The 26,304-nt window shown below is 47.0% G+C and overlaps 2 protein-coding genes and 1 long non-coding RNA gene across 3 annotated transcripts; 1 reads left to right on the forward strand and 2 right to left on the reverse strand.

Annotated features, from left to right (window-relative positions):
• Positions 1-14,157: 14,157 nt before the first annotated feature.
• On the reverse strand, positions 14,158-17,654 carry LOC119368113 (NADP-dependent malic enzyme, chloroplastic-like). The gene is made up of 11 exons (XM_037633459.1): positions 17,428-17,654; positions 16,635-16,982; positions 16,419-16,524; positions 16,246-16,311; positions 16,045-16,140; positions 15,801-15,956; positions 15,550-15,696; positions 15,410-15,463; positions 15,137-15,325; positions 14,800-15,043; positions 14,158-14,698 (listed from the first exon to the last, which is right to left on the reverse strand). Exons 1-11 carry the CDS (start codon positions 17,514-17,516, stop codon positions 14,481-14,483), a joined length of 1,713 nt encoding a protein of 570 aa, XP_037489356.1. The 5' UTR covers positions 17,517-17,654; the 3' UTR covers positions 14,158-14,480.
• Positions 17,655-18,493: 839 nt separating this feature from the next.
• LOC119275702 lies at positions 18,494-22,649 on the forward strand. The gene is made up of 3 exons (XR_005135856.1): positions 18,494-18,550; positions 22,200-22,456; positions 22,533-22,649. It is a non-coding gene; the product is annotated as an uncharacterized LOC119275702 (long non-coding RNA).
• A 1,504-nt stretch (positions 22,650-24,153) lies between these two features.
• On the reverse strand, positions 24,154-26,293 carry LOC119275765. The gene is made up of 6 exons (XM_037556706.1): positions 26,135-26,293; positions 25,779-26,060; positions 25,490-25,695; positions 25,094-25,406; positions 24,910-25,008; positions 24,154-24,826 (listed from the first exon to the last, which is right to left on the reverse strand). The coding sequence occupies exons 1-6, from the start codon at positions 26,210-26,212 to the stop codon at positions 24,299-24,301; spliced, it is 1,506 nt and encodes a 501-aa protein (XP_037412603.1). The 5' UTR covers positions 26,213-26,293; the 3' UTR covers positions 24,154-24,298.
• Positions 26,294-26,304: the final 11 nt, after the last annotated feature.

The raw sequence follows: 26,304 nt of genomic DNA on the forward strand, positions 1-26,304 counted from the left end.
TCTCGATCCTTTCACATGGCAACATGGGAGGCATGATATAACAAGTGGTAGGTAGCACAACATAGTGATAGAGCGAACAACTAGCAAGCAAAGATAGAAGTGATTTCGAGGGTATGGTCATCTTGCCTGAAATCCCGCAAGGCAGAAGAACGAGTCCAAGAAGTAGACGACCCAACGTAGTCGGACGAATCCTCACAACTTCGGAACGAAACCGAAACTAACGAGAGAAGCAACCCGAAAGAAGCAAACAACATGGTAAACACACAAACATAACATGGCATGATTCACAAACAAGGATGATGCATGTACGGTTTAAATATGCATGGCATGGCAAACTGCAACAAACAATACTACAAATTAAGTGGAGCTCAATATGCAACGAGTTGCGTATTGATGAAACACCACATCAATTATTTAATTCTCTCTCGTTTATGTACCCAATAATATTAAATGTTGTTAAACATGGCAAGAGGTGAGACAAAAGTAAACTACACATTTTAGGCAATTTAAATAAGGCCGGAAACATCAAGCAACAATTTCGGTAAATCCTCATGTGCATTAGCAATTTAATGCAACAACAATTTTAAACATTTTAAATGTTATTATCATGATGTGAATGACATGTGCAAGTTTTATGCGATTTTTGTTAAAAGTTGACATGAGCATTACGAAGCATTTGTCATCATGGAGGAAACTAAATGGGTGCCACGACAACGACAATGGAAATGGTGTCACGGAAACATTCCGGTTCCAGTAACTCGATTGAGATGCCGGTGCAAAAGAGAGTGTGACGGGAGCGTGTCATGCAAGGATGGTGGGGTGATTCTGGTTACCGGATATCCCATGTGTCGGTGGCATGGCAACCGACGGTCGTGCACGAAACAAACGGGCACGGTGCAAACACGAGCATCTCATACAACACACATGCATACGGTCCACGGCGTCGTCTCGGGGTTATACCTTCAAGGCGTGCAATCAGGACGGTTCGGGTTCGTAGAGGAAAGTAGACGTTCTCGCGATGGAGTCGACCTTGACGTGTCCAGGGGACGCTCAGGTCGGTGGGGGTTCTCGGTCTTGCGGTTCTGGTCGGCTCATCGAAACGCAGGCAGGGCCTATGGATTCATGGGGAAAGACAACAGCAACCTTGCGTGAAGGAGGCCATGGAGGCGAAGAAACTAATCGGAGGCCGGTACAGAGAGTTGCGGGTCATGGCACTGGTCGATGCGGGCGAGCAGAAGCGCGTCCTCCTCCCCGCTCGAATGAGGCAGAGGCGGGGCAGTGGCTTGGCGAGCTTGAGGCCATGGTTGCGGGCTAAGGAACGAGGTCTGGCGGGGTGGCGATGCTGCTGGTGGAGGACGGCGTGGGCGTAGAAGGCAGGGGCGCGAGGAGGCGAAGCAGAGGACGGGGAGGCCGGAGGAGCTGTCCTGGGGGCGGCGGAGTCCGACGAGGAAGAGGTCTGGAGCAGGGCGCCATGGCGGGGAGGCGATGTGGCTCCGGTGGAGAAGTATAGAGCGGCCACAACGATGGTGGTAGACGCAGAAGGTGGGGCCGCAGGCACCCATGGCCTTGACGAGGGGGTTGGGCGCGAGGCTCCTTCGGCGGAGGCGACGAACGGGCGGCGACCATGGCAAACGAGGAGGTAGGACAGTGAGGCGGCGGCCCAGTCGCGGAGGATGAAGGGGAGAGAAGGGAGATGGGGTTCGATGGAGATGGGGGATCAGGCGTCGGGTTTCTTGCGGCGCGAGGGAAGGAGATGGGATCGAGGGGAGAGACCGAGAGATGGGAACGGGCTCCCTGGCGAATAGGGTTAGTGCGGCTGGGCCTAGGGAGGCCGCGGATGGGCTGCTGAGAGGCCTAGCTGGGCTGCGGGGAGACAGGTTGGCCTGGCCGCTGGGCTCTCTCTCTCTCTCCTTATTTTCTTTAGCAGAAAACAATTAAAGAGAAGAAAAAATAGAGGGGGTTAGGGAAAGAAGTTGGACACGCGGATAAATTTCCCGAACTCACAAAAAACGTGCATGTTCACAGAAAAATAGAAGTGGCAAGATTGCAGTAGTTAAATTCAAATTCATTTGAATATAATTCAAATGATTTTGAAATGGGACTAGGTTTGGTGTGGCCAAAAATGTTCAGATTTTTGGTGGAGCTCCAAAAAATGATGAAAGAATATATGGCAAGGTTGGAGACCAAGAATTGAGATAACAAAGACATTGGGATAATTTGCAAGTGTGTTATGGTGAATTCCAAATTAAAGAAATATTTAATATAGCTCCCTAATATTGGGAGGATATGTTATAAAGAGAAGTCACTCTTCCCTCGATTTAAATAGATCAACCATCTATGCAATTTATTAGTTGAGTTTAAAAAATGAAATGGCATGATGGCATGATGACATGATGCAAAGATGAATGCAACAGACAAAACAATCACCCGACGAAACTCGGAAAACATGGAAGGCATCTGAAGCTCCGGTCTTAGGGCGTTACGGTATAACATTCCAAATTGGAAATTTGGGATGTTACATTGGGATTCTTTCCGGTGATTATCGTAGTTTGAGAAGTTCATGTATTCACTAAGTGCTAATGCTTTCTTCCGGTTCTCTATTAAAAGGAGGCCTTAATAACCCTTTGTTTCCATTAGGACCCCGCTACTATGGGAGGGTAGGACAAAATATATCATGCAAGTATTTTCCATAAGCACATATGACTATATACGAAATACATGCCTACATTATATTGATGAATTGGAGCTAGTTCCGTGTCACCCTATGTTATAACTGGTGTATGATGAATGCCATTCGACACAACTATCATTGTCGATCCATTGCCTACAAGCTTTTCACATATTGATCTTTGCTAAGTTACTTTCGCTTGTCCACTGTCACAGTTGCTACAAAATTGCTACTGTTACTTCCATACTACTTTGCTACTAAATACTTTGCTGCGGATATTTAGTCTTTCAGGTGTGATTGAATTGACAACTCAGCTGCTAATACTCGAGAATATTATTTGGCTCCCCTTGTGTCGAATTAATAAATTTGGGTTGAATACTCTACCCTCGAAAACTATTCTGATCCCCTATACTTGTGGGTTATCAAGGTCTACAATGAACTACTCACGCATCATCAGAGAGGCACAAATGAGGATGATGAACCCCTCCGTGATGGTGTCTAGATTGGATTTGTGGTTTCTGGAACTTGCGGCGACTGGAATTGTGTTTCGTCGACTCCCCTAGGGTTTTTGGATTTTCAGGGTATTTATAGAGCAAAGAGGCAGTGCGGGAGGCGACCGGCGTGGGCACAACCCACCAGGGCACCCAGGTGGGTGTTGGGGAACGTAGCAGAAATTCAAAATTTTCTACGCATCACCAAGATCAATCTATGGAGTAATCTAGCAACGAGGGGAAGGAGAGTGCATCTACATACCCTTGTAGATCGCTAAGTGGAAGCGTTCAAGTGAACGGGGTTGATGGAGTCGTACTCGTCGTGATCTAAATCACCGATGATCCTAGTGCCGAACGGACGGCACCTCCGTGTTCAACACACGTACAGCCCGGTGACGTCTCCTACGCCTTGATCCAGCAAGGGGAGAAGGAGAGGTTGGGGAAGACTCCATCCAGAAGCAACACGACAGCGTGGTGGTGGTGAAGCGTGGTACTCCAGCAGGGCTTCGCCAAGCACCGTAAGAGACGAGGAGGGAGAGGGGTAGGGCTGCGCCAACAAGAGAAGAAACTTCGCCTGTGGGCTGCTCCTTTGCCTCCACTATATATAGGGGGAGAGGGAGGGCTGCGCCCCCACCTAGGGTTCCACCCTAGGGGCGGTGGCCAGCCCAGATCCCATCTGGTGGGGCGGCCAAGGGGGGAAGAGGGGAAACTTGCCCCCCCAAGCTAGGTGGGGCGCCCCTTCCCTAAACCCTAGGCGCCTTGGGCCTTGGTGGGGGGCGCACCAGCCCACCTGGGGCTGGTCCCCTCCCACACTTGGCCCATGCAGCCCTCCGGGGCTGGTGGCCCCACTTGGTGGACCACCGGGACCCTCCCGGTGGTCCCGGTACATTACCGATAAAACCCAAAACTTTTCCGACGGCCAAAACAGGACTTCCCATATATAAATCTTTACCTCCGGACCATTCCGGAACTCCTCGTGACGTCTGGGATCTCATCCGGAACTCCGAACAACATTCAGTAACCACGTATATCTATTCCCTATAACCCTAGCGTCATCGAAGCTTAAGTGTGTAGACCCTACGGGTTCGGGAACCATGCATACATGACCGAGATAACTCTCCGGTCAATAACCAACAGCGGGATCTGGATACCCATGTTGGCTCCCACATGCTCCATGATGATCTCATCAGATGAACCACGATGTCAAGGACTTAATCAATCCCGTATACAATTCCCTTTGTCTATCGGTACGATACTTGCCCGAGATTCGATCGTCGGTATCCCGATACCTTGTTCAATCTCGTTACCGGCAAGTCTCTTTACTCGTTCCGTAACACATCATCCCGTGATCAACTCCTTGATCACATTGTGCACATTATGATGATGTCCTACCGAGTGGGCCCAGAGATACCTACACGGAGTGACAAATCCCAGTCTCGATTCGTGCCAACCCAACAGACACTTTCGGAGATACCCGTAGTGCACCTTTATAGCCACCCAGTTACGTTGTGACGTTTGGCACACCCAAAGTATTCCTACGGTATCCGGGAGTTGCACAATCTCATGGTCTAAGAAAATGATACTTGACATTAGAAAAGCTTTAGCATGCGAACTATACGATCTTGTGCTATGCTTAGGATTGGGTCTTGTCCATCACATCATTCTTCTAATGATGTGATCCCGTTATCAATGACATCCAATGTCCATGGTCAGGAAACCGTAACCATCTATTGATCAACGAGCTAGTCACCTAGAGGCTTACTAGGGACATGGTGTTGTCTATGTATCCACACATGTATCTGAGTTTCCTATAAATACAATTCTAGCATGGATAATAAACGATTATCATGAACAACGAAATATAATAATAACCAATTTATTATTGCCTCTAGGGCATATTTCCAACAGTCTCCCACTTGCACTAGAGTCAATAATCCAGTTCACATTGATATGTGATTAACACTCAAGGTCACATCCCCATGTGACTAACACCCAAAGAGTTCTGGGTTTGATCATGTTATACTTGTGAGAGAGGTTTCAGTCAACGGGTCTGCAACATTCAGATCCGTATGTACTTCGCAAATTTCTATGTCATCTTGTAGATGCAACTACTACGCTACATTTGGAGCCATTTCAAATAACTATTCTACTTGGAGCTGTTCTAAATTGTTGCTCCATTATACGTATCCGGTATCTCTACTCAGAGCTATCCGGATAGATGTTAAGCTTGCATCGACGTAACTCTTTACGTCGAACTCTTTATCACCTCCATAACCGAGAAACATATCCTTATTCCTCTAAGGATAATTTAGACCGCTATCTGGTGATCTACTCCTAGATTACCTTTGTACCCTCTTGCCAGATATGTGGCAAGGCACACATCTGGTGCGGTACTCAGCATGGCATACCGTATAGAGCCTATGACAAAAGCATAGGGGACGACCTTCGTCCTTTCTCTCTATTCTGCCGCGGTCAGGTTTCGAGTCTTACTCAATGTTCACACCTTATAACACAGCCAAGAACTCCTTCTTTGCCGATCCATTTTGAACTCCTTCAAAATCTTGTCATGGTATATATTCATTTGAAAGTACTATTAAGCGTTTTGATCTATCCTTATAGATCTTAATGCTCAATACTCAAGTAGCCTAATCCAGGTTTTCCATTGAAAAACACTTTTCAAATAACTCTGCATGCTTTCCAGAAATCTACATCATTTTCGATCAACAATATGTCAACAACATATATTCATCAGAAATTCTATAGTGCTCCCACTCACTTCTTTGGAAATACAAGTTTCTCATAAACTTTGTATACACCCAAAATCTTTGATCATCTCATCAAAGCATACATTCCAACTCTGAGATGATTACTCCAGTCCTTAGAAGGATTGCTGGAGCTTTGCATACTTGTTAGCATCTTTCAGGATTGACAAAACCTTCCAGTTGTATCACATACAACCTTTCCTCAAGAAAATCGTCGAGGAAACAATGTTTTGATATCCTATCTGCAAGATTTCATAAATAATGCAGTAATCGCTAATATAATTCCAACAGACTCTTAGCATCACTACGAGTGAGAAAGTCTCATCGTAGTTAACTATTTGAACTTGTCGGAAAACATCTTAACGACAAGTCGAGCTTTCTTAATGGTGATACTTACCATCATTGTCCATCTTCCTTTTAAAATCCATATGTACCTAACAGCCTTATGACCATCAAGTAGTTCTTCCAAAGTCTACACTTTGTTTTCATATATGGATCCTCTCTCGGATTATATGGCCTCGAGCCATTTTGGAATCCAGGCCCACCATCGCTTCTCCATAGCTCGTAGGTTCATTGTTGTCTAGCAACATGACTTCCAAGACAGGATTACGTACCAATCTGAAGTAGTACGCATCCTTGTCATCCCACGAGGTTTGGTAGTGACTTGATCTGAAGTTTCATGATCACTATCATAAGCTTCCACTTCAATTGGTGTAGGTGCCACAGGAACAACTCCCTGTGCCCTGCCACACACTAGTTGAAGAGACGGTTCAATAACCTCATCAAGTCTCCACCATCCTCCCACTCAATTCTTACGAGAAAAACCTTTCTTCCTCGAGAAAGGACCCGATTCTAGAAACAATCCCTTATTGCTTTCGAATCTGAGACAGGAGGTACACCCAACTGTTTTGGGTGTCCTATGAAGATGCATTTATCCGCTTTGGGTTCGAGCTTATCAGCCTGAAACTTTTTCACATAAGCGTCGCAGCCCCAAACTTTTAAGAAATGACAGCTTAGGTTTCTCTAAACCATAGTTCATACGGTGTCATTTCATCGGAATTACGTGGTGCCCTATTTAAACGGAATGTGGTTGTCTCTAATGCCTAACCCATAAACTATCGTGGTAATTCGATAAGAGACATCATGGTATGCATCATATCCAATAGGGTGTAGTTATGATGTTCGGACACACCATCATACTATGGTGTTTCAGGCTGTATTAGTTGTGAAACAATTTCCACAATGTCTTAATTCTGTGCCAAACTCGTAATTCAGATATTCATCTCTATGATCATATCATAGATATTTTATCCTCTTGTCACGATGATCTTTCAACTTCACCCTGAAATTACTTGAACCTTTCAATAATTCAGACTCGTGATTCATCAAGTAAATATACTCAACATCTACTCAAATCATCTGTGAAGTAAGAACATAACGATATCCACTACACGCCTCAGCACTCATTGGACTGCACACATCAAAATGTATTACTTCCAACAAGTTGCTTTCTAGTTCCATTTTACTGAAAACGAGGCTTTCAGTCATCTTGCCCGTGTGGTATGATTTGCATGTCTCAAGTGATTCAAAATCAAGTGAGTCCAAACGGTCCATTTGCATGGAGTTTCTTCATGCATATACACCAATAGACATGGTTCGCATGTCTCAAACTTTTCAAAACGAGTGAGCCCAAAGATCCATCAACATGGAGCTTCTTCATGCGTTTTATACCGATATGACTTACGTGGCAGTGCCACAAGTAGGTGGTACTATCATTACTATCTTATATCTTTTGACATGAACATGTGTATCACTACGATCGAGATTCAATAAACCATTCATTTTAGGTGCAAGACCATTGAAGGTATTATTCAAATAAATAGAGTAACCATTATTCTCCTTAAATGAATAACCATATTGTGATAGACATAATCCAATCATGTCTATGCTCAACGGAAACACCAATCTCGATGGTAGAGGGAGCGTGCGATGCTTGATCACATCAAGCTTGGGAAAAACTTCCAACACATATCGCCAGCTCACCTTTAGCAAGTCTCCATTTACTCTGCAGCCTTTTATTTCGAGTTTACTAACATTTAGCAACCGAACCGGTATCTAATACCATGGTGCTACTAGGAGTACTAGTAAAGTACACATTAACACAATGTATATCCAATATACTTCTATCGACCTTGCCAGCCTTCTCATCTACCAAGTATCTAGGGTAATTCTGCTCCAGTGGCTGTTCCCCTTATTACAGAAGCACTTAGTCTCAGGTTTGGGTTCAACCTTGGGTTTCTTCACTACAGCAGCAGCTGATTTGCCGTTTCATGAAGTATCCCTTCTTGCCCTTGCCCTTCTTGAAACTAGTGGTTTCACCAACCATCAACAATTGATGCTCCTTCTTGATTTCTACTTTTGTGGTGTCAAACATCGCGAATATCTTAAGGATCATCATATATGTCCCTGATATATTATAGTTCATCACGAAGCTCTAGCAGCTTGGTGGTAATGAGTTCGAAGAAACATCACTATCTCATCTGGAAGATCAACTCCCACTCGATTCAAATGATTGTTGTACTCAGACAATCTTGAGCACAAGCTCAACAATTGAGCTTTTCTCCCTTAGTTTGCAGGCTAAGAAAATCGTTGGAGGTCTTATACCTCTTGATGTGGGCACGAGCCTGAAATTCCAATTTCAGCCCTCGAAACATCTCATATGTTTTGCGACGTTTCAAAACGTCTTCGGTGCCTCAACTCTAAACCGTTTAACTGAACTATCACATAGTTATCAAAATGTGTATGTCAGATGTTCGCAACATCCACAGACGACATTTGAGGTTCAGCACACTGAGCAGTGCATTAAGGACATAAGCCTTCTATGAAGCAATGAGGACAATCCTCAGTTTACGGACCTAGTCCGCATAATTGCTACTATCATCTTTCAACTAAATTTTCTCCAGGAACATATCTAAACAGTATAACTGAAGCGCGAGCCACGACATAATTTGCGAAGACCTTTTGACTATGTTCAGGATAATTAAGTTCATCTTATGAACTCCCACTCAGATAGACATCCCTCTAGTCATCTAAGTGATTACATGATCCGAGTCAACTAGACCGTGTCTGATCATCACGTGAGACGGACTAGTCATCATCGGTGAACATCTTCATGTTGACCGTATCTACCATACGACTCATGCTCGACCTTTCGGTCTCTTGTGTTCCGAGGCCATGTTTGTACATGCTAGGCTCGTCAAGTCAACCTAAGTGTTTCGCGTGTGTAAATCTGGCTTACACCCGTTGTATGTGAACGTAAGAATCTATCACACCCGATCATCACGTGGTGCTTCGAAACGACGAACTTTCGCAACGGTGCACAGTTAGAGGGAACACTTTCTTGAAATTTTAATGAGGGATCATCTTATTTACTACCGTCGTTCTAAGCAAATAAGATGTATAAACATGATAAACATCACATGCAATCAAATAGTGACATGATATGGCCAATATCATATTGCTCCTTTTGATCTCCATCTTCGGGGCTCCATGATCATCATCGTCACCGGCATGACACCATGATCTCCATCATCATGATTTCCATCATTGTGTCTCCATGAAGTTGTCTCGCCCACTTATTACTTCTACTACTATGGCTACCGGTTAGCAATAAAGTAAAGTAATTACATGGCGTTGTTCAATGACACGCAGGTCATACAATAAATAAAGACAACTCCTATGGCTCCTGCCGGTTGTCATACTCATCGACATGCAAGTCGTGATTCCTATTACAAGAACATGATCAATCTCATACATCACATATCATTCATCACATTCTTCTTGGCCATATCACATCACATAGCAAATGCTGCAAAAACAAGTTAGACGTCCTCTAATTGTTGTTGCAAGTTTTTTACGTGGCTGCTATAGGTTGCTAGCAAGAACGTTTCTTACCTACGCAAAAACCAGAACGTGATATGCCAATTGCTATTTACCCTTCATAAGGACCCTTTTCATCGAATCCGATCCGACTAAAGTGGGAGAGATAGACACCCGCTAGCCACCTTATGCAACTAGTGCATGTCAGTCAGTGGAACCAGTCTCACGTAAGAGTACGTGTAAGGTTGGTCCGGGCCGCTTCATCCCACGATGCCGCCGAATCAAGATAAGACTAGTAACGGCAAGATAATTGACAATATCGACGCCCACAACTACTTTGTGTTCTACTCGTGCATAGTAACTACGCATAGACCTAGCTCATGATGCCACTGTTGGGGAACGTAGCAGAAATTCAAAATTTTCTACGCATCACCAAGATCAATCTATGGAGTAATCTAGCAACGAGGGGAAGGAGAGTGCATCTACATACCCTTGTAGATCGCTAAGCGGAACGTTCAAGTGAACGGGGGTGATGGAGTCGTACTCGTCGTGATCCAAATCACCGATGATCCTAGTGCCGAACGGACGGCACCTCCGTGTTCAACACACGTACAGCCCGGTGACGTCTCCTACGCCTTGATCCAGCAAGGGGGGAAGGAGAGGTTGGGGAAGACTCCATCCAGCAGCAACACGACGGCGTGGTGGTGGTGGAGGAGCGTGGTACTCCAGCAGGGCTTCGCCAAGCACCGTAAGAGACGAGGAGGGAGAGGGGTAGGGCTGCGCCAACAAGAGAAGAAACTTCGTCTATGGGCTGCTCCTTTGCCTCCACTATATATAGGGGGAGAGGGAGGGCTGTGCCCCCACCTAGGGTTCCACCCTAGGGGCGGCGGTCAGCCCAGATCCCATCTGGTGGGGCGGCCAAGGGGGGGAAGAGGGGAAACTTGCCCCCCCAAGCTAGGTGGGGCGCCCCCTCCCTAAACCCTAGGCGCCTTGGGCCTTGGTGGGGGGTGCACCAGCCCACCTGGGGCTGGTCTCCTCCCACACTTGGCCCATGCAGCCCTCCGGGGCTGGTGGCCCCCCTTGGTGGACCACCGGGACCCTCCCGGTGGTCCCGGTACATTACCGATAAAACCCGAAACTTTTCCGGCGACCAAAACAGGACTTCCCATATATAAATCTTTACCTCCGGACCATTCCGGAACTCCTCGTGATGTCCGGGATCTCATCCGGGACTCCGAACAACATTCGGTAACCACGTATATCTATTCCCTATAACCCTAGCGTCATCAAACCTTAAGTGTGTAGACCCTACGGGTTCGGGAACCATGCAGACATGACCGAGATAACTCTCCGGTCAATAACCAACAGCGGGATCTGGATACCCATGTTGGCTCCCACATGCTCCACGATGATCTCATCGGATGAACCACGATGTCAAGGACTTAATCAATCCCGTATACAATTCCCTTTGTCTATCGGTACGATACTTGCCCGAGATTCGATCGTCGGTATCCCGATACCTTGTTCAATCTCGTTACCAGCAAGTCTCTTTACTCGTTCCATAACACATCATCCTGTGATCAACTCCTTGATCACATTGTGCACACTATGATGATGTCCTACCGAGTGGGCCCAGAGATACCTCTCCGTCACACGGAGTGACAAATCCCAGTCTCTATTTGTGCCAACCCAACAGACACTTTCAGAGATACCCGTAGTGCACCTTTATAGCCACCCAGTTACGTTGTGACGTTTGGCACACCCAAAGTATTCCTACAGTATCTGGGAGTTGCACAATCTCATGGTCTAAGGAAACGATTCTTGACATAAGAAAAGCTTTAGCATGCGAACTACACGATCTTGTGCTATGCTTAGGATTGGGTCTTGTCCATCACATCATTCTTCTAATGATGTGATCCCGTTATCAATGACATCCAATGTCCATGGTTAGGAAACTGTAACCATCTATTGATCAACGAGCTAGTCACCTAGAGGCTTACTAGGGACATGGTGTTGTCTATGTATCCACACATGTATCTGAGTTTCCTATCAATACAATTCTAGCATGGATAATAAACGATTATCATGAACAAGGAAATATAATAATAACCAATTTATTATTGCCTCTAGGGCATATTTCCAACAGTGGGTTGTGCTCCCCTTGGAGCTCCCCTCTGGTACTTCCTTGGTTCATCGTGCGCCTTCTGGTCCAGAAAAAATATCCAAAAAGTTTTCGCTGTGTTGGACTCTGTTTGGTATTGATTTTCTGCGAAGTAAAAGACAAGCAAAAAACAGCAACTGGCACTAGGCACTATGTCAATAGGCTAGTCCCCAAAAATGATATAAAGTTGCTATAAAATGATTGTAAAACATCTGACAATGATAATATAACAGCATGAAACAATAAAAAATTATAGATACGTTGGAGACGTATCAGGATCCATCTGGCACTCCACTTCCTGAGGTGATTGCAGACTTGTGTCGAGGTGACCTCTTGGCCACATGTCAAACACCTTCTTGGAAACAGATTTCAAGTGCACCTCCTTGAAGCCCTTATCAGTCCTTACCCTGTTGACTATGATCTTACATATTTGTTAAGCACGAAAGTAGTAAGAACGACTGACATTTCATTGAGTTCCCCCTCCCAGCCATCTTTGCCCTCCTAGCCTTGGTGGTTGCCTTATGTGTAGAAGCAACAACATTAGACGCATCTGACACATATGTGCTAGGCACAAATGGTAGACGCCTTGCAGACCCCTCGAGGGAATCTAATTCAGAGATATCTGATCCTCGGTCATAGGCTAGGGGTCCTCAAAATAGGATGACGGGAATTGGCTCTCGAACAAGACAATGAAATGGCTAAAATCTTGCAGCCTCATGTCCTACAAGCGTTAGCGTCACGATTTGTGAAACACACTACACATGGACAGTAAGAAGGACCACTACGCATGGATAGTAAGCATATTACACATGGACCATGAAGTTCAACACATCACCCTATGACTGATCTTCAATCTCATAGCATGCCATGAAGTTCAACACACTACCACACCTACATACTTGCAAACTAGCATACTACACATGCTCCGATTCAGAGGCTAGCACCAAATCTACCATGGTATCATCCTTGTTGACAAGGAACAACATGAACATCATCAAAACTTACAAGCAACACCTATCATGCTACCAATTCATCAACACTAGCTACCAAAACATCACATTCTCATGGATCGACGGTCTATAGTGCTACCACATGCTCACATATCTAAGATAGAATTAGTAGGAAGGACGGACTGACCGAACTTACAACCATCGATTAAGCCCGATGGAGGCGTGGAACTGGTCGGAAACAGGAAGAAGACAAATCGTCGCCGTTGTCGACCGCCAGCCGAAGAAGACGTGTCGCTTACCTGCTCGTCGATGACGATCCGCGCAAAACGGAGAGCTCGAATGAGGGGGCGCGAGTTTGGGTCGTGAGCCGAGGGTGGCTGTATAGGGCGACTGATTCGGCAGGAGGTGGCCACAAATTCTTCCTGCAGATTTTTGGGGACGCGCACGATCTCGCACCATCTCCTTGCTCTCATGAGCTTGACGCCGTATTCCCCTTCCTTGTATCGTCCGAGTTTGGCTGAGGGGAAACGGGCGATTCCACTGTTCCAACGAGCCTGCCTGGTAGGGTACTTTAAGTTTTGTGCTATGCTAACCAAACAGTGAATATAGGCTATCAAATAGGACATTTTTGCACCCCGTGGGTTTGGTTGGACCTAATGCAGGCTATCAAACATACCCTCAAAGACCAGCCCTACAGAGACGGGAGGAACGCGATAGATGGATCGATGAGGACGATGGCCGGTGTTTGCTCATATCTTTGAGGTGGGCTTTGAGAGAGGACCAACACATGTTTGATGCATGCTCACTGGCGATGGAATGTGACGCAACTGAAACATGTTTGATGCATGTTGGAGAGAGGACCAAACACACAAAAGTCATCTTCTACTCGCGAGCTTGAGCTCACGACCAACATCAAGCTCACAAAAAAATAAAAATAAATGGAAAAAACTGATTTTTTTAATGAATTTTGACAAATGTTTCAAGTGCTTGAAAATTTTCATCATGAAATGACATTCGCGGATGTCATTGTTGCCACCTCTTCCACGAATGTCATTCTTTGATGGAATTTTATGAGCACCGAAAACATTTATCAATGTTTGCTCTGGAATAATTCCAGAATTTTTTAAATTTTATTTTAATATTTTTGGATTTTACTGTTCACCTGAGCTAATTTGAGCTCGAGCTCGGAAATTCAGCGTCCACAAACACATCCTAATGCTTCAGCACATTTGTCGAGCGTGGAAAGTAAAAGAGCAACCCTGGTAACACAAATCATCAAACTATTACACTCGTTTAACTCAATCTGACAAAAGAATCGACGACGACGACGCACCTCGACACAGATAGACAGGTGCGTGCGTGCCGTGCTCCCGTAAACAGTACATTACAGTACAAAAGTAAAGCAAAGTAGAACAGCACAAGAGTACACATACGCATAGACGGACACAGAAAAAACAAGCCTATGTTTTAGGTTGCGTCGCTGAACCTTGAGCTGGTTGGCATATGGGGGAAGGAGATTGATTTTATTGACTGACTCCGTCCGTCCTCGCCGCAAAACTGCCGCCGCGCTCACCTGTAGCTGCGGTAGAGCGGGGTGTACATGCAGCTCTCGGCGTACTTGAACAGGTCGTCGGGCCGCGGCAGCCGGCTGGCCAGGCCCAGGTCGTAGGCCTTGGCGGCCACCTTGGCGGCGATGCTGGCCGAGATCTTGCGGATGTTGGTGAAGGGCGGGAAGATGAGCCCCTTGTCGAAGTTCTCCTGGGTCGCCTCCTCCGCCAGCGCCTCCGCTGCACCCAGCCAAACCAAACACCATTCACCATCATCAGATTCAGATTCAGATTCAGTCACCAGCCGCCGCAAACGCGCGAGAGGAGATGCAGATACTTACAGGCGGCGAGGAGCATGTCGTCGTGGACGCGGATGGCGCCGGAGATGACGACGCCGAGGCCGAAGCCGGGGAACACGTAGGCGTTGTTGGACTGCCCGGGCACGTACGTCTTCCCCTCGTACTCCACGGGGTCGAACGGGCTGCCGCTCGCGAACACCGCCGTGCCCTTGCTCCAGGTGTAGGCCTCCTCGGCCGTGCACTCCGAGTGCGACGTTGGGTTCGACAGCGAGAAGATGACGGGTTTCTGCATTTCTCACACGGCCTCTGTTTAGCGTCTCTGCAGCTCGAATCAAGAAAGAAATGTGATAGGATTATCATGGCCGGACCAGCTGCGTACCTCGTTGAAGGAGGCCATGGCCTCGATCACTTCTTGGGTGAAGGTCTTCCCGACGCCGGAGGTTCCGATCAGCACGGTTGGCTTGATGGACTGGACGGCCTCCAGCAGGGTCTTCAGTTCTTCGTGCTCATGAGCGAACGGCTTCTTGAAGTGCTGCAGAGACTCTTTTCTGGACTCAACAAGCAGACCCTGCACAACACGAGCCCTACGTGTCAGAGACAAAACGTCGTGCTAAATCTTGCTGCAATTCCTGAGATGAGATGAGCGACCAACCTTGGAGTCCACCAGCCAGATCTTCTTGCGGCAGTCGTCCACCGGGAGTTCAGTCTGTAAAACGAGCAATTCGACATCAGCGATACGTAATACACCATGGACTGGCTGATCCATAGGCAATGCAGAGCTTGCTGTCTTACGTGTTTCGACATCTCAAGAGCAATGAGCTCTGCAATGCCAGTTCCAGCCTCTCCAGCACCAAGGAAGAGGTAGGTCTGATCCACAAGGCCTCCACCGATCATCTTCAGGGCCGCCAAGAGGCCTGCGAGGACCACTGATGCTGTGCCCTGCAACACCACCATTTCTGTTCAGTGCCTCTGGAGATAATAAAGACAGTAATGCTTCACCTTGTGATGACTTGGTACCAACAGTACGGGAATGAATGAAGCACCTGAATATCATCGTTGAAGACGAGATGGCTCTTGCTGTACTTTGCGAGCAAATCGAATGCATTGTGGTTGGCAAAGTCCTCAAACTGGACCAGGACTTTCTCGCCGTAGTTTTGCTTCACTGCATTCATGAACTCTTGAAGAAGCTCATGGTATTCCTGGCAGCCATGAAACAAACACAAAGTTCAGCATCATCGACATGTCAAAAGAGTCTAGTAGACTGCTGCGTACAGCCATCGGCATTACCTCGCCGGTAGCACGCCGTTGACGGAGCCCGATGTAGTACTCGTCGTTGAGCAATGTCTCATTGTTGGTGCCAACATCGATGGTAATTGGCAGGCACTGCATCACGATCATTACATTGTTAATACTGTATAAATCAGTCAGCAGAGCGATCCACTGGTTTTGATCCTTGCATGCTTTCAGAACATTCAGAACCACACTTACAGCTGATGGGCGAACTCCTCCGAGGGCGGTGTACAGAGACAGTTTGCCAACCGGGATACCCATACCCTGCACAAGATCATCATAACATGCATGAGCATTAACAATCAGGAAAAGGTTTTTTTAAAGGAATCAGAAAAAGGTTGGTGGTGCATCATCCTTGAACATATTGATACCTGGCAGCCCAGATCTCCGAGCCCCAAAATGCGCTCGCCGTCGGTGACGACGATGACCTGGATGCTCCTCTCAGGCCAGTTCTTGAGCACCTCGAGCACCTTGCCCCTGAAAAGTGCTTGACATGTCAGACATGTACGCCAGTCTTGAACAGTTTACTGTCAGAGAGAAACGCACAGCGCTAGAGAGAGAGGGAGAAGAGAGAGAGAGAGACGCACTTGTCCTTGAGGCTGATGTAGAGCCCCTGCGGGCGGCGGTAGATGCTGCCGTACTTCTGGCAGGCCTCGCCGACGACGGGCGTGTAGACGACGGGGAGCAGCTCCTCGACGTTGTCGATGAGGAGCTTGTAGAAGAGCCTCTCGTTCCTCTCCTGGAGGTCCATCATGGCGACGTAGCGATGCAGGGGCACGGTGTAACTGCGGAGGTTGTGCATGATCTTCTTCTCCTGGTGCTCCTGGGAGACGATGGCCGGCGGGAGGAGCCCCCGGATGTAGTGCGCGTCGCGCTCCGCCTCGGTGAAGGCCAGCCCCTTGTTGTGCCGGGGGTCCCTCAGAAGCTGGTGCCCACTGTTGGTTGATTGCACGCAAGGAAATGTCATCATGCATGTGTTAACGTCAAGAAACAGAGTAACGCAGACGAGAACTTTCAGCGCAGTGGTAACAAGGCAGGAGCAGGATATCCCAAAACGAAGAAAATATTTTGGCAGGCGTGAGGAAGGAAGGAAGGAAAAGATGGGTTTACAACCGTGCCCTAAATAGTCGCGATCGCAATAGTAAGTTGCCGACCAAATCCTAAGTCACACGAGACCACAACCGAAATCGCATGATCTCGCCGTGCCGATGCGGATCACCGCGGAAACACACGCACCGACGCACGCACGCACCATCATAATTTCTCAAGATAGCGGAGGTGGAATTGCCATGGAACTTCATTTCCGGCCGGAGGGGGATCTGCCGTAAGAGTGGCTTGGATCACGAAGCAGAACATGTCGGTTTTGGTTAGCGGCATTACCTTGCGACGGAGAATGACCATGGCGTGATGAGCTGCTCCTCGGTGGCCCTGTCCTCGCCGTAGACGTCCTCGACACCGCCGCCCGCCATCTCCTCAAACTCTCAGCTCTGGCGAACGCACGGACGGAAGAAGCGCGATGCGTAGCGCAGGATTGGGTTTGATTTGAATCGAGCTCTTGTCCTTTTTTAATGTCCTGGGATGGGATGCGGTGGATGGTGTGGAGACGGGAGGGAGCAGCGTTGCCTATTTATAGAGGCCCCGTGGCCGCCGGGGAGGGCCCGCCAGGCAGAAGGAAGGGGAGCGGAGGGCGCGCCGTGGGAAAGGGAGGAATGGTCGGGGACGCGGATGGTGAGAGACAGAGAGAGGGAGAGACGAAGGTTCCTTCCCCGGTTGGTTCGGTCGTTGCCCATGACAAAGACAAGGGGAAACGAGGGGACTAAACAAACTCTTCTTTATTATATGTACTGATGTACACAATACAAAAAGGAAAGAAGAGGGAAACGAACATGGAGGGCAGCAGCCTCGCTCGGCTGCGGATTGAAGAAGGTGGTCGGCGCGGGGCACTTGGAATGGAATACTAGTATAGTCTCCTGCTCAATTGACAATTGTACACACACCCCTAGGCCCCATGGGCATACGGCTTGCTACCGGGCTAGTAGTAGTAGTAGGTGCGCGCGTCCCTCTCCCTCCGGTGGAACCGCGAGATAGGAGTGAGACACCATGTCGACTAGCTATGGTCGGGGCCAAGAGGGACAAAATTACTGTTCTGACCCTTAAAGCAAACTAAATCCCGATTTGACCTCGTTTCGAAAAAAAATTCGTTTCTGACCTTTTTCGGTGACGCCAAGGTCCCTGGCGTCTGGGTTACGAAGCAGACGCCGGGGTCCCTGGCGTCTGGCCCCTGGCCCGCACTGCCTGCCTGCCCGTTGACCTGCTGACGTGGCAAAGGGGCCAGACGCCAGGGACCGTGGCGTCTGGCCCCGGTAAGTGGATAACCCCACCGGGAGAGTGTGTGGGTCCCACCCCACACACTTTCCCCAATCCAGCCCGAGCTTGAAGAAGAGTTGCTGCCTCCCCACTCTCTCTCACCCCTCAAGCTCCCCCCTCAAATCCTCTCCAAAAGGTACATCCCTTAGGTGGATCTTTCCATCACTTTGTTGCTCTTGTTAATCTCTCCCAAATCATCCAATTATTTTTTGTTAAGTCTTGTCCTTTTGGTTGCATTTTATACATGTTGGTGGAACCCTAGTTCATGTTTTCTCCCCCTTATGTTAGTGTGAATGGCTTGGTTAACTTTGATAATATAGTGCTATGCATGGTGTGTAGTAGGAATATATGTTTGTTGAGTAGAAAGATTGGGGGTTAGGGTTAGTTAGTGATTAGGGTTAACTTTGCTTAGTGTGTTAATTAGTGATTAGTGATACTTTTGTGGACATCGCCAATAATTTAGTGTTGATATGATTTGGATATAATAAGATGTATTTGGATAAACACCAATTCTCATTGAGGTCTTAAATGCATTCATGTAATTTTTAGATGGAGAGACTTTTTAATGTTCATTACATTGACAAGGAGGCATTCTTGAGTAACAATGCCGACACGGGTGAGGAACCATTGGTTTTTGATAGAAGCCCTAGCTATGAGGATGTTGTTGCAAAAGTGAGACAAGTCTTGAAGTGGATGGACACCAATGTTGATGTTAAGTTAATAGGAAGGTATGATGTTGGAGTTGGAGCCAAATCTCGCTTGAAAAGTATGCCTATCACCTCGGATTTGCATTGGGATGTATACAAGGAAAAAGTATCCCAATCGGAAGACAAGTCACTTGAATTGTTTGCCACCACTGAATCTCCTCGGTTTACCTTTGATTTGAACCGGCATGTCTCTTCCCCAATGGATGACATGAGCGAGAGGACAATGGTGCCACTTGTTGAGCATAGGGTTGTGGTTGATGCCCCCAATGTTTATCCCCCACCATGTCCCCGTGTACCAACTATCAAAGCAAATGAGGTTGAGTTGTATGCCCCCAATGCTTCTAGCCAACCACCAACTAGCCAAGCAAATGAGGTTGAGTTGTATGCCCCCAATGCTTCTAGCCAACCACCAACTAGCCAAGCAAATGAAGTTGAGGTGATTGCTAGTGACGGAGTAATTCAAGAGGATGAAGATGCTTATGATGACGATGAAGAGCAAGAGGAAGGGTTTCATGGCAATGATGTTGGTGACTTGGATGTGTACATAGCGCAAAAGGACATGGATCGTGACTTGCCTTTTAGGCGTCAATATGCGTATGACTCGGATGACGAGGGTCCAGTTGAACAGTTGGACGAGCATGGATTCACAAAGGAGGAGAACCAAATCCACTTTGAGCTGACGGGCTTACAAAAAAGAACTCACTTATTTAAAGATCTCGGCCTTGCCCATAAAGCTGTTGTTGACGGTGGAATGAGAATGACGGCGATTGAGCCAACACCATGCCCGGATCCAGGAGAACCAAGGGTGGAGAATGAGGACGAGAATGCTTATTTGAAGAAAGGATTGAAGTTTCTGAGCTTGCCTATGCTGAAGTTTTGGTTGGCGGACTATGCCATTCGAAACCATAGGCCAATTTATGTTGAGCACTCCGACATGAAATTGCGTTACACCGTGGTGTGTGAGCAAAAGGAATGCACATGGAAGGTTCGTGCAAGAAAGCTTAAAGAAACCGAAGAATGGGTGTTAACAAGTTGTGATACCACTCATAGATGCAAACCGCCATCGAAACGACTTAGAAAGACACACCGTCAACTCACATCTGAGTATCTTGGATACAAATGGATGAAAGACATAGCCTTTGATCCCACTGTGAAAGTGAGGTTTCTCATGCGGACGGTGAAAAAACAATTTGGTTATGAAGTCAAGTATGGGAAGGCATGGAAGGCAAAGGCAAATGCTATTAGGATGTTGTACGGTGGTTATGAAGAAGCATACAACCAGCTCCCAAGGTTGTTGGCCGCCATTGCACATAGGAACCCGGGCATGTTTCATGTGGTCGAGGATCACGAGGGAGTGTTCCACCATGCCTTCTGGAGTTATGGACAATGTGTGGAGGCGTTTCAGCATTGTCGTCCGGTCTTGTCTATAGATGGCACGTTCTTGACCGGTAGATATAAGGGCACACTAATGGTAGCAATGGCGCACTCATCAAACGACAACGTGTTGCCATGTGCATTTGCTTTGGTGCCTTCCGAGCACCAAGACAACTGGGAGTGGTTCATGGGTCATGTTAGGCACAACGTGATTGGGGCTAGGGAGGTATGCATCATATCGGACCGACATCATGGCATACTCAAGGCAATGGACATTGTTATTCCAGGATTTCCAAAGCTTCACCACAGATGGTGCATGAGGCATTTCGTGGCCAACTTTTACCGGGCATGTAAGAGCAAGGAGCTCAGCAAAGACCTTACCCATGTATGTGTGGCCTTCACCACCCAAGGTTTCGATGCTCGGTACAACAAACTCTTTGCAGCGGTGAACGAAGGGGGAAAAGACTTCTTAACTAGGAATTTAAGTGAGAAGCACAAGTGGGCACGCGCTCATGACGATGGTGGTTGGCGATATGGCGACATGACGAGCAATCTCGTAGAATGTTTCAACAATGTGTTGAAGGGTGCTCGTGCTTTGCCGGTGACTGCAATAGTGGAGTACACCTTCTTCAAGCTTAATGAGTACTTTCAGAGGCATTCTGAAGAGACTGCAAAATGGATAGGTGAAAAAAAGGATTATCCGAAAAAGGTTGATGAATGGTTGCAGTTACAAGCAAGCAAGTCTTCACGACAACAAGTTATCGTATTCGATAGACTTGAAATGATCTATCAAATTGATGAGCCAGGTGGCACAACACGAGATGGTAGACAATATGGTGGTGCTGCATTTGAGGTGAAACTGAAGACTCGGTGGTGCCAGTGCGAGAGGCCTAGTAAGTATAATTGGCCATGCTCGCATTTGATAACGGCGGCGAAGGCGAGAAACATACATGTTAATGATGAAAAAACCGTGAGGATGCAAGAGTTCCATGTGGAAGCTACTAGGTTGACATGGGCGCCAAGATTTCACCCTTTCTTGGACCAATCACAGTGGCCTGAGTACCATGGCCCTCATATTAGGCCAGACCCTCTTCTGAAGGTGGAGACGAAGGGTAGAAGGAGAACTAAGAGGTTCAGGGGTGATATGGATGACCTGGCTGGATACACTGGCATGAAACAATTTGGTAGCGGTCATTTCATGGAGGCTCCTGACATTATCAACTGTGGGGTGTGCGGTGAAGGGGGACACAATGAGCGGACATGCAAAAAAAAGAAAACCAAAAAAAGAAAAACAAGTCGTGGAGGCGGCACCGATGGTGAAAGAGGTGGAAGAGGTGACGGTGGTGGTGGTCGAGGAAGAACGAGCGTCAGAGATGGTAGTGGTGGTCGTAGAGGGAGCACAAGTGCTAGAGGTGCTAGTGTTCGTAGAGGGAGCACAAGTGCTAGAGGTGGTGGTCGAGCTAGCACAAGTGCTAGAGGTGGTGGTCGAGCAGCCACAAGTGCTAGAGGTGGTCGTGGTCGAAGAGGAAGCACAAGTGCTAGAGGTGGTCGTAGAGGAATGGTTGATAATGGATCGGCCTTCGGTTATTTGTTTAATCCAGATGGTTGATCTAATAATAATGGTATATTATTTGTTCATACAATTCCTAGCATTTATGCATTTGCTCTCTTAATGTCTTGTGCTAACAATTGTTCTTTTTGTAGGCATGGCTTCATCCGGTTCCAGGACGAGGCCACCGTGCGCGGACCAAGAGGACATGCCGAAGACGTGGTTGGAGGCCAGTTTGGACAAGAAGAAGGAGAAGGATGTGCCCACACCACCATGTTGGTGTGGTGATGTTTGCAAGCTGAAGGTGTCCACTGACCGCAACAAGTCATGGACAGAAGGTAGAAGGTTTTTCGTGTGTCCCAACTATGCACATGATCGTCGAAGGCCAACTAACGCATATGACATACCACCGGTATGTTAGGTGTACATATAAAAAACATCAACAAGTTGTCACTCATATGTCTAACAAAATCATGGTTTATATGTAGTCCCCTCCTCCACTTTGCAAGTACTTCACTTGGATAGATCACGAGGTACCAAAAGATATCCAAGAGGACCAACGTGCAGATTGGTTACGGAGGCAGCGCCTATTCGAGGAGTCCTATGTACGGGGATTGGAGCGGGAGCGTCGTGAGAAGGAGGCTCGTGAGCGCAAGAAGCGTGAGCAATAGAGGGCACGCAAAGAGAAGGCGGCTCGTCAAGAAGAGAGGGCAAGCAAACTTGCAAGGGCTCGCGATGCACGAGAGGAGGACGAGGCACGTGACAAGAAGGGAAGGTGGCCCCGGACTACTCAGTAGACAAATGGAAAGGCACCGGCGTCGATGATGAACTGTCGAGACTTTGTTTAATGTATGAACTTATTATTCGAGACCTTGTGTGGTCATGAACTATTTCTGTCATTCGAGACTATTTAAGATTATGTGCAAACTATGTTCGTCATTCGAGACTAGTTGATATGCTTTGTTCATATTTTTGGTTGAGAGTAGCATGCTTTGTTCATATTTAACAGTGTTTGCTAGTTGTTGCTAAGCAAAAACTTTAACAAGCTGTGTGCAAAAACACCAGGCCCACACCCAGACGCCAGGGTGCATGGCGTCTGCCTCCCAGATCCAGACGCCAGGGTCCCTAGTTTGTTTATCATACTTTTGTGAAAACCCTAGTTTGTTTTCCTCGTGGTTTAATGTATCATAGGTTAGCTACTAAGAGATTTGTGTGCTGTAGATGGCTAACGAAACTCGGTGGGTGCTTAGCCCTGTTGTTCATGTGCATGGATTGTCTCCATGTATTGTGCAAGTTAGTCAAGTGGACCTCACTTTCGATTGGTTGAAGACTAAATTCATGTTGAAGCAAGGGTTGAAGGAAGAGGATTTTGTGTACTACGTCAGCAGGAGGAAGTCAGATGGCCCCGGGGAAAGAAAATTGGTTGACATAACCGATGATGACAAGATTCAAGAAATGCTGGAAGAATGGAAATGGAAAAGGGTTGTTGACTTGCATTGCTACAGGAAACCGAGTTATATGTGATGTTCATGTCGTTTCAACCATCGTGGTCATGAACTACTTATGTCATTCGAGACTATTTGTGTAATTTGAACTATGTTTGTAATTTGCTATGTCATTCGAGACATTGTATCGTAGACCATCGTGGTCATGAACTAAGTTTGTAATTTGAACTATGTTTGTCATTTGTCAACTATAGTGTTATGAAAAGACTATGCAATGCTTATGTATGTATGTTATTCAAAACTACAAGTGAAAAGACAAAACTACAAGTGAAAAAGCAAGTATTGTCTGCACCAGGACCAGACGCCAAGGACCCTGGCGTCTGGCTCCCCTGCTTTACCCTGTTTCTGGTGTCAGTAGACTGCCAGACGCCAAGGACCCTGGCGTTTGGTCGCCTGACTTACAGCCAGACGCCAAGGACCCTGGCGTCTGGTCCCCTGACTTACAGCCAGACGCCAAGGACCCTAGCGTCTGGCTCCCTATGCATATAGATGACTAAGTACAGATTTCATCATTCATGTCAAACATTCATATAAACATTCATATAAATGACTAAATTACAGGAAACAACAATTAACATAAATCACATCATTCATGTCAAACATTCATAGCAACTTCACGAATCCGGTACAACTTAATTCGAACGGCAACAAGTTCATGGAAAGAAACGACAACAAGTTCATGGAAAGAGACTACACCAGGTTCGTCGAAACAAACTAGAACAAGCTCATTGAAACAAACTACAACAAGCTCACTTCTTCCTTCCTCTCTTCACGATATCTGCAAGTGTATGCTCCTCCTCTTCGCTAGCCTCATGCTCCTCCTCTTCGCTAGCCTCCTTCGCCTCTGCATCAATGTTCGACTTATATCTTTGCATTCCCGCAGGCATAAATTGATGAGGATACTCCGGACTATGGAATTGAGTGTTCCATATCTTCTTTCTACCTTTCTGGCCCGGTGTCTTAGCTATTGCTTTGCCTTTTCTAGAGTGGGCATTGCCTTGTGTCGGTTGTGTAACCTGTGATGGTTGTGGAGCATCAACATCATACTCATGATCCTCTTGATGTGTTGCATCATACTCATGCTCATCATGATGTGTTGGCTCCTCTTGATGTGCTGGCTCCTCTTCATTGACCTCCTCCTCTATGTCCTCTTCGTTCTGGACATAACGCCGTTTATTAGCTCTGGTGGCGCGGCTACCTGGTGCATACACGTCACTGGACTGAGCACCATGGCAAGAAAGCATAGCTGCCATCTTATGGAACCGCTTCTTGAACTTCTGCGACAACACAAAATATGCTATGATATGAGATGCAAATAACTAATCCGCGAAAAAAACTTTTATAATATATTGCGACTAACCTCCATCGTGCTCCTAAGAGTCCTCTCAGATAATGCACCACCAGGTGGATGACTCAGTGCAACATTGGCATCGTTGACGCACAGAAGCAACTCTCTGCCCTGCAATTCATGAGCACACCAAACTTATGTATTTGAAAGAAAGACAACATGATGCAAGTATGTTAGAATAGGTCAAACAGACTACCATTTCGTCATGCATCGGTGCGTAGTCAACATGAGCCCCTCTGGTGTCTCTCACAGCCGTGTTGAAGGTATGATAACCTTCTGCAGTCTCCGGGTCTTCAGACACCAACTCCGACCACTCCTCGTGAGTCCAACCTGGCTTCAGCTTTAACCGGTAACGATCCGCATACCACACTTGATACTTCTGATATGCTGACTGATTGTGAGGTCTATTCTCTGATTGCACTAACGTGTCTCTTTGATTCCAAATTTCTATCCACGCACGGTGTTTGTTTGCCCAATCCGATATATCCTGATTGTTCCTTCGATCGAACCTACAAATGATGCACGGGACAAAGCATTAGCAAACACTGACTTATTCAATGCTCTACTACATACTCAAGGCATGCTTGCTTACCGATGCAGAGATAGCATTTCCTCCTTGCTCTCCTCAATTGGAATACCTTGTCTTTTTCCAAATTGTCTTGCCACACGGTCTACAAAGTGCCACTCGACTGCGAAGAAGCATATCATTGGGCACCTCGCCCACCAAAGATGGCTATCACGCGTGCACATCTCATTAAGATCAAAGTCACGATCTTCCACATAAGGCAACCAATGTACCTGCAAAACAAAGAGATACATTGTTAGCTACATACATAAGTTTCATTCTTGACTAAATTTTATCTCATCGAACTTCTCATAACCTGCTCAGCAGTCAAGGTGTCCAGCTCGTTCATATAGCACTTGTATCGCACATGTGAGCTTCCTGTGTACACTGTCACTTGTTCCCAATAGTAAGCAAGCGTAGGGCGCCGATATGGATCATCATCATGCAACCCGTCATGATTACCCCGTGGGTTTGCCATGAGGGGGTTCTTCAAATCGGGCCGTCCAACCGGGATCCGCTCCCACATCCACACGGATAGGCTCCAAACAAACCCAGACAATGAGGATGTACCTCCCTTCCTCCGACACGCCAAGTCAAGCTGCAATCAAACAAACATGTTAGATATGGAGGCGCATGACAAATGCAAAATAATTGGTTGCAAATATCTCTTACCTGACGATACAAGTATGCTAGTGCGGCCGAACCCCAGCTATACTGGGTATCCCAGTTATTAAGTGGCTCCAAGAACATCCAGAGGGCTGAGTTCCCGGTTGCATCTGAGAAGACTACCTTGGTTAGTACATACCAAAGATAGGCCCGCGCGTACTGCTGCACAACCACGT

This window comes from Triticum dicoccoides, chromosome 1A (assembly GCF_002162155.2).
Source record: "Triticum dicoccoides isolate Atlit2015 ecotype Zavitan chromosome 1A, WEW_v2.0, whole genome shotgun sequence".
NCBI classification, from domain to species: domain Eukaryota; kingdom Viridiplantae; phylum Streptophyta; class Magnoliopsida; order Poales; family Poaceae; genus Triticum; species Triticum dicoccoides.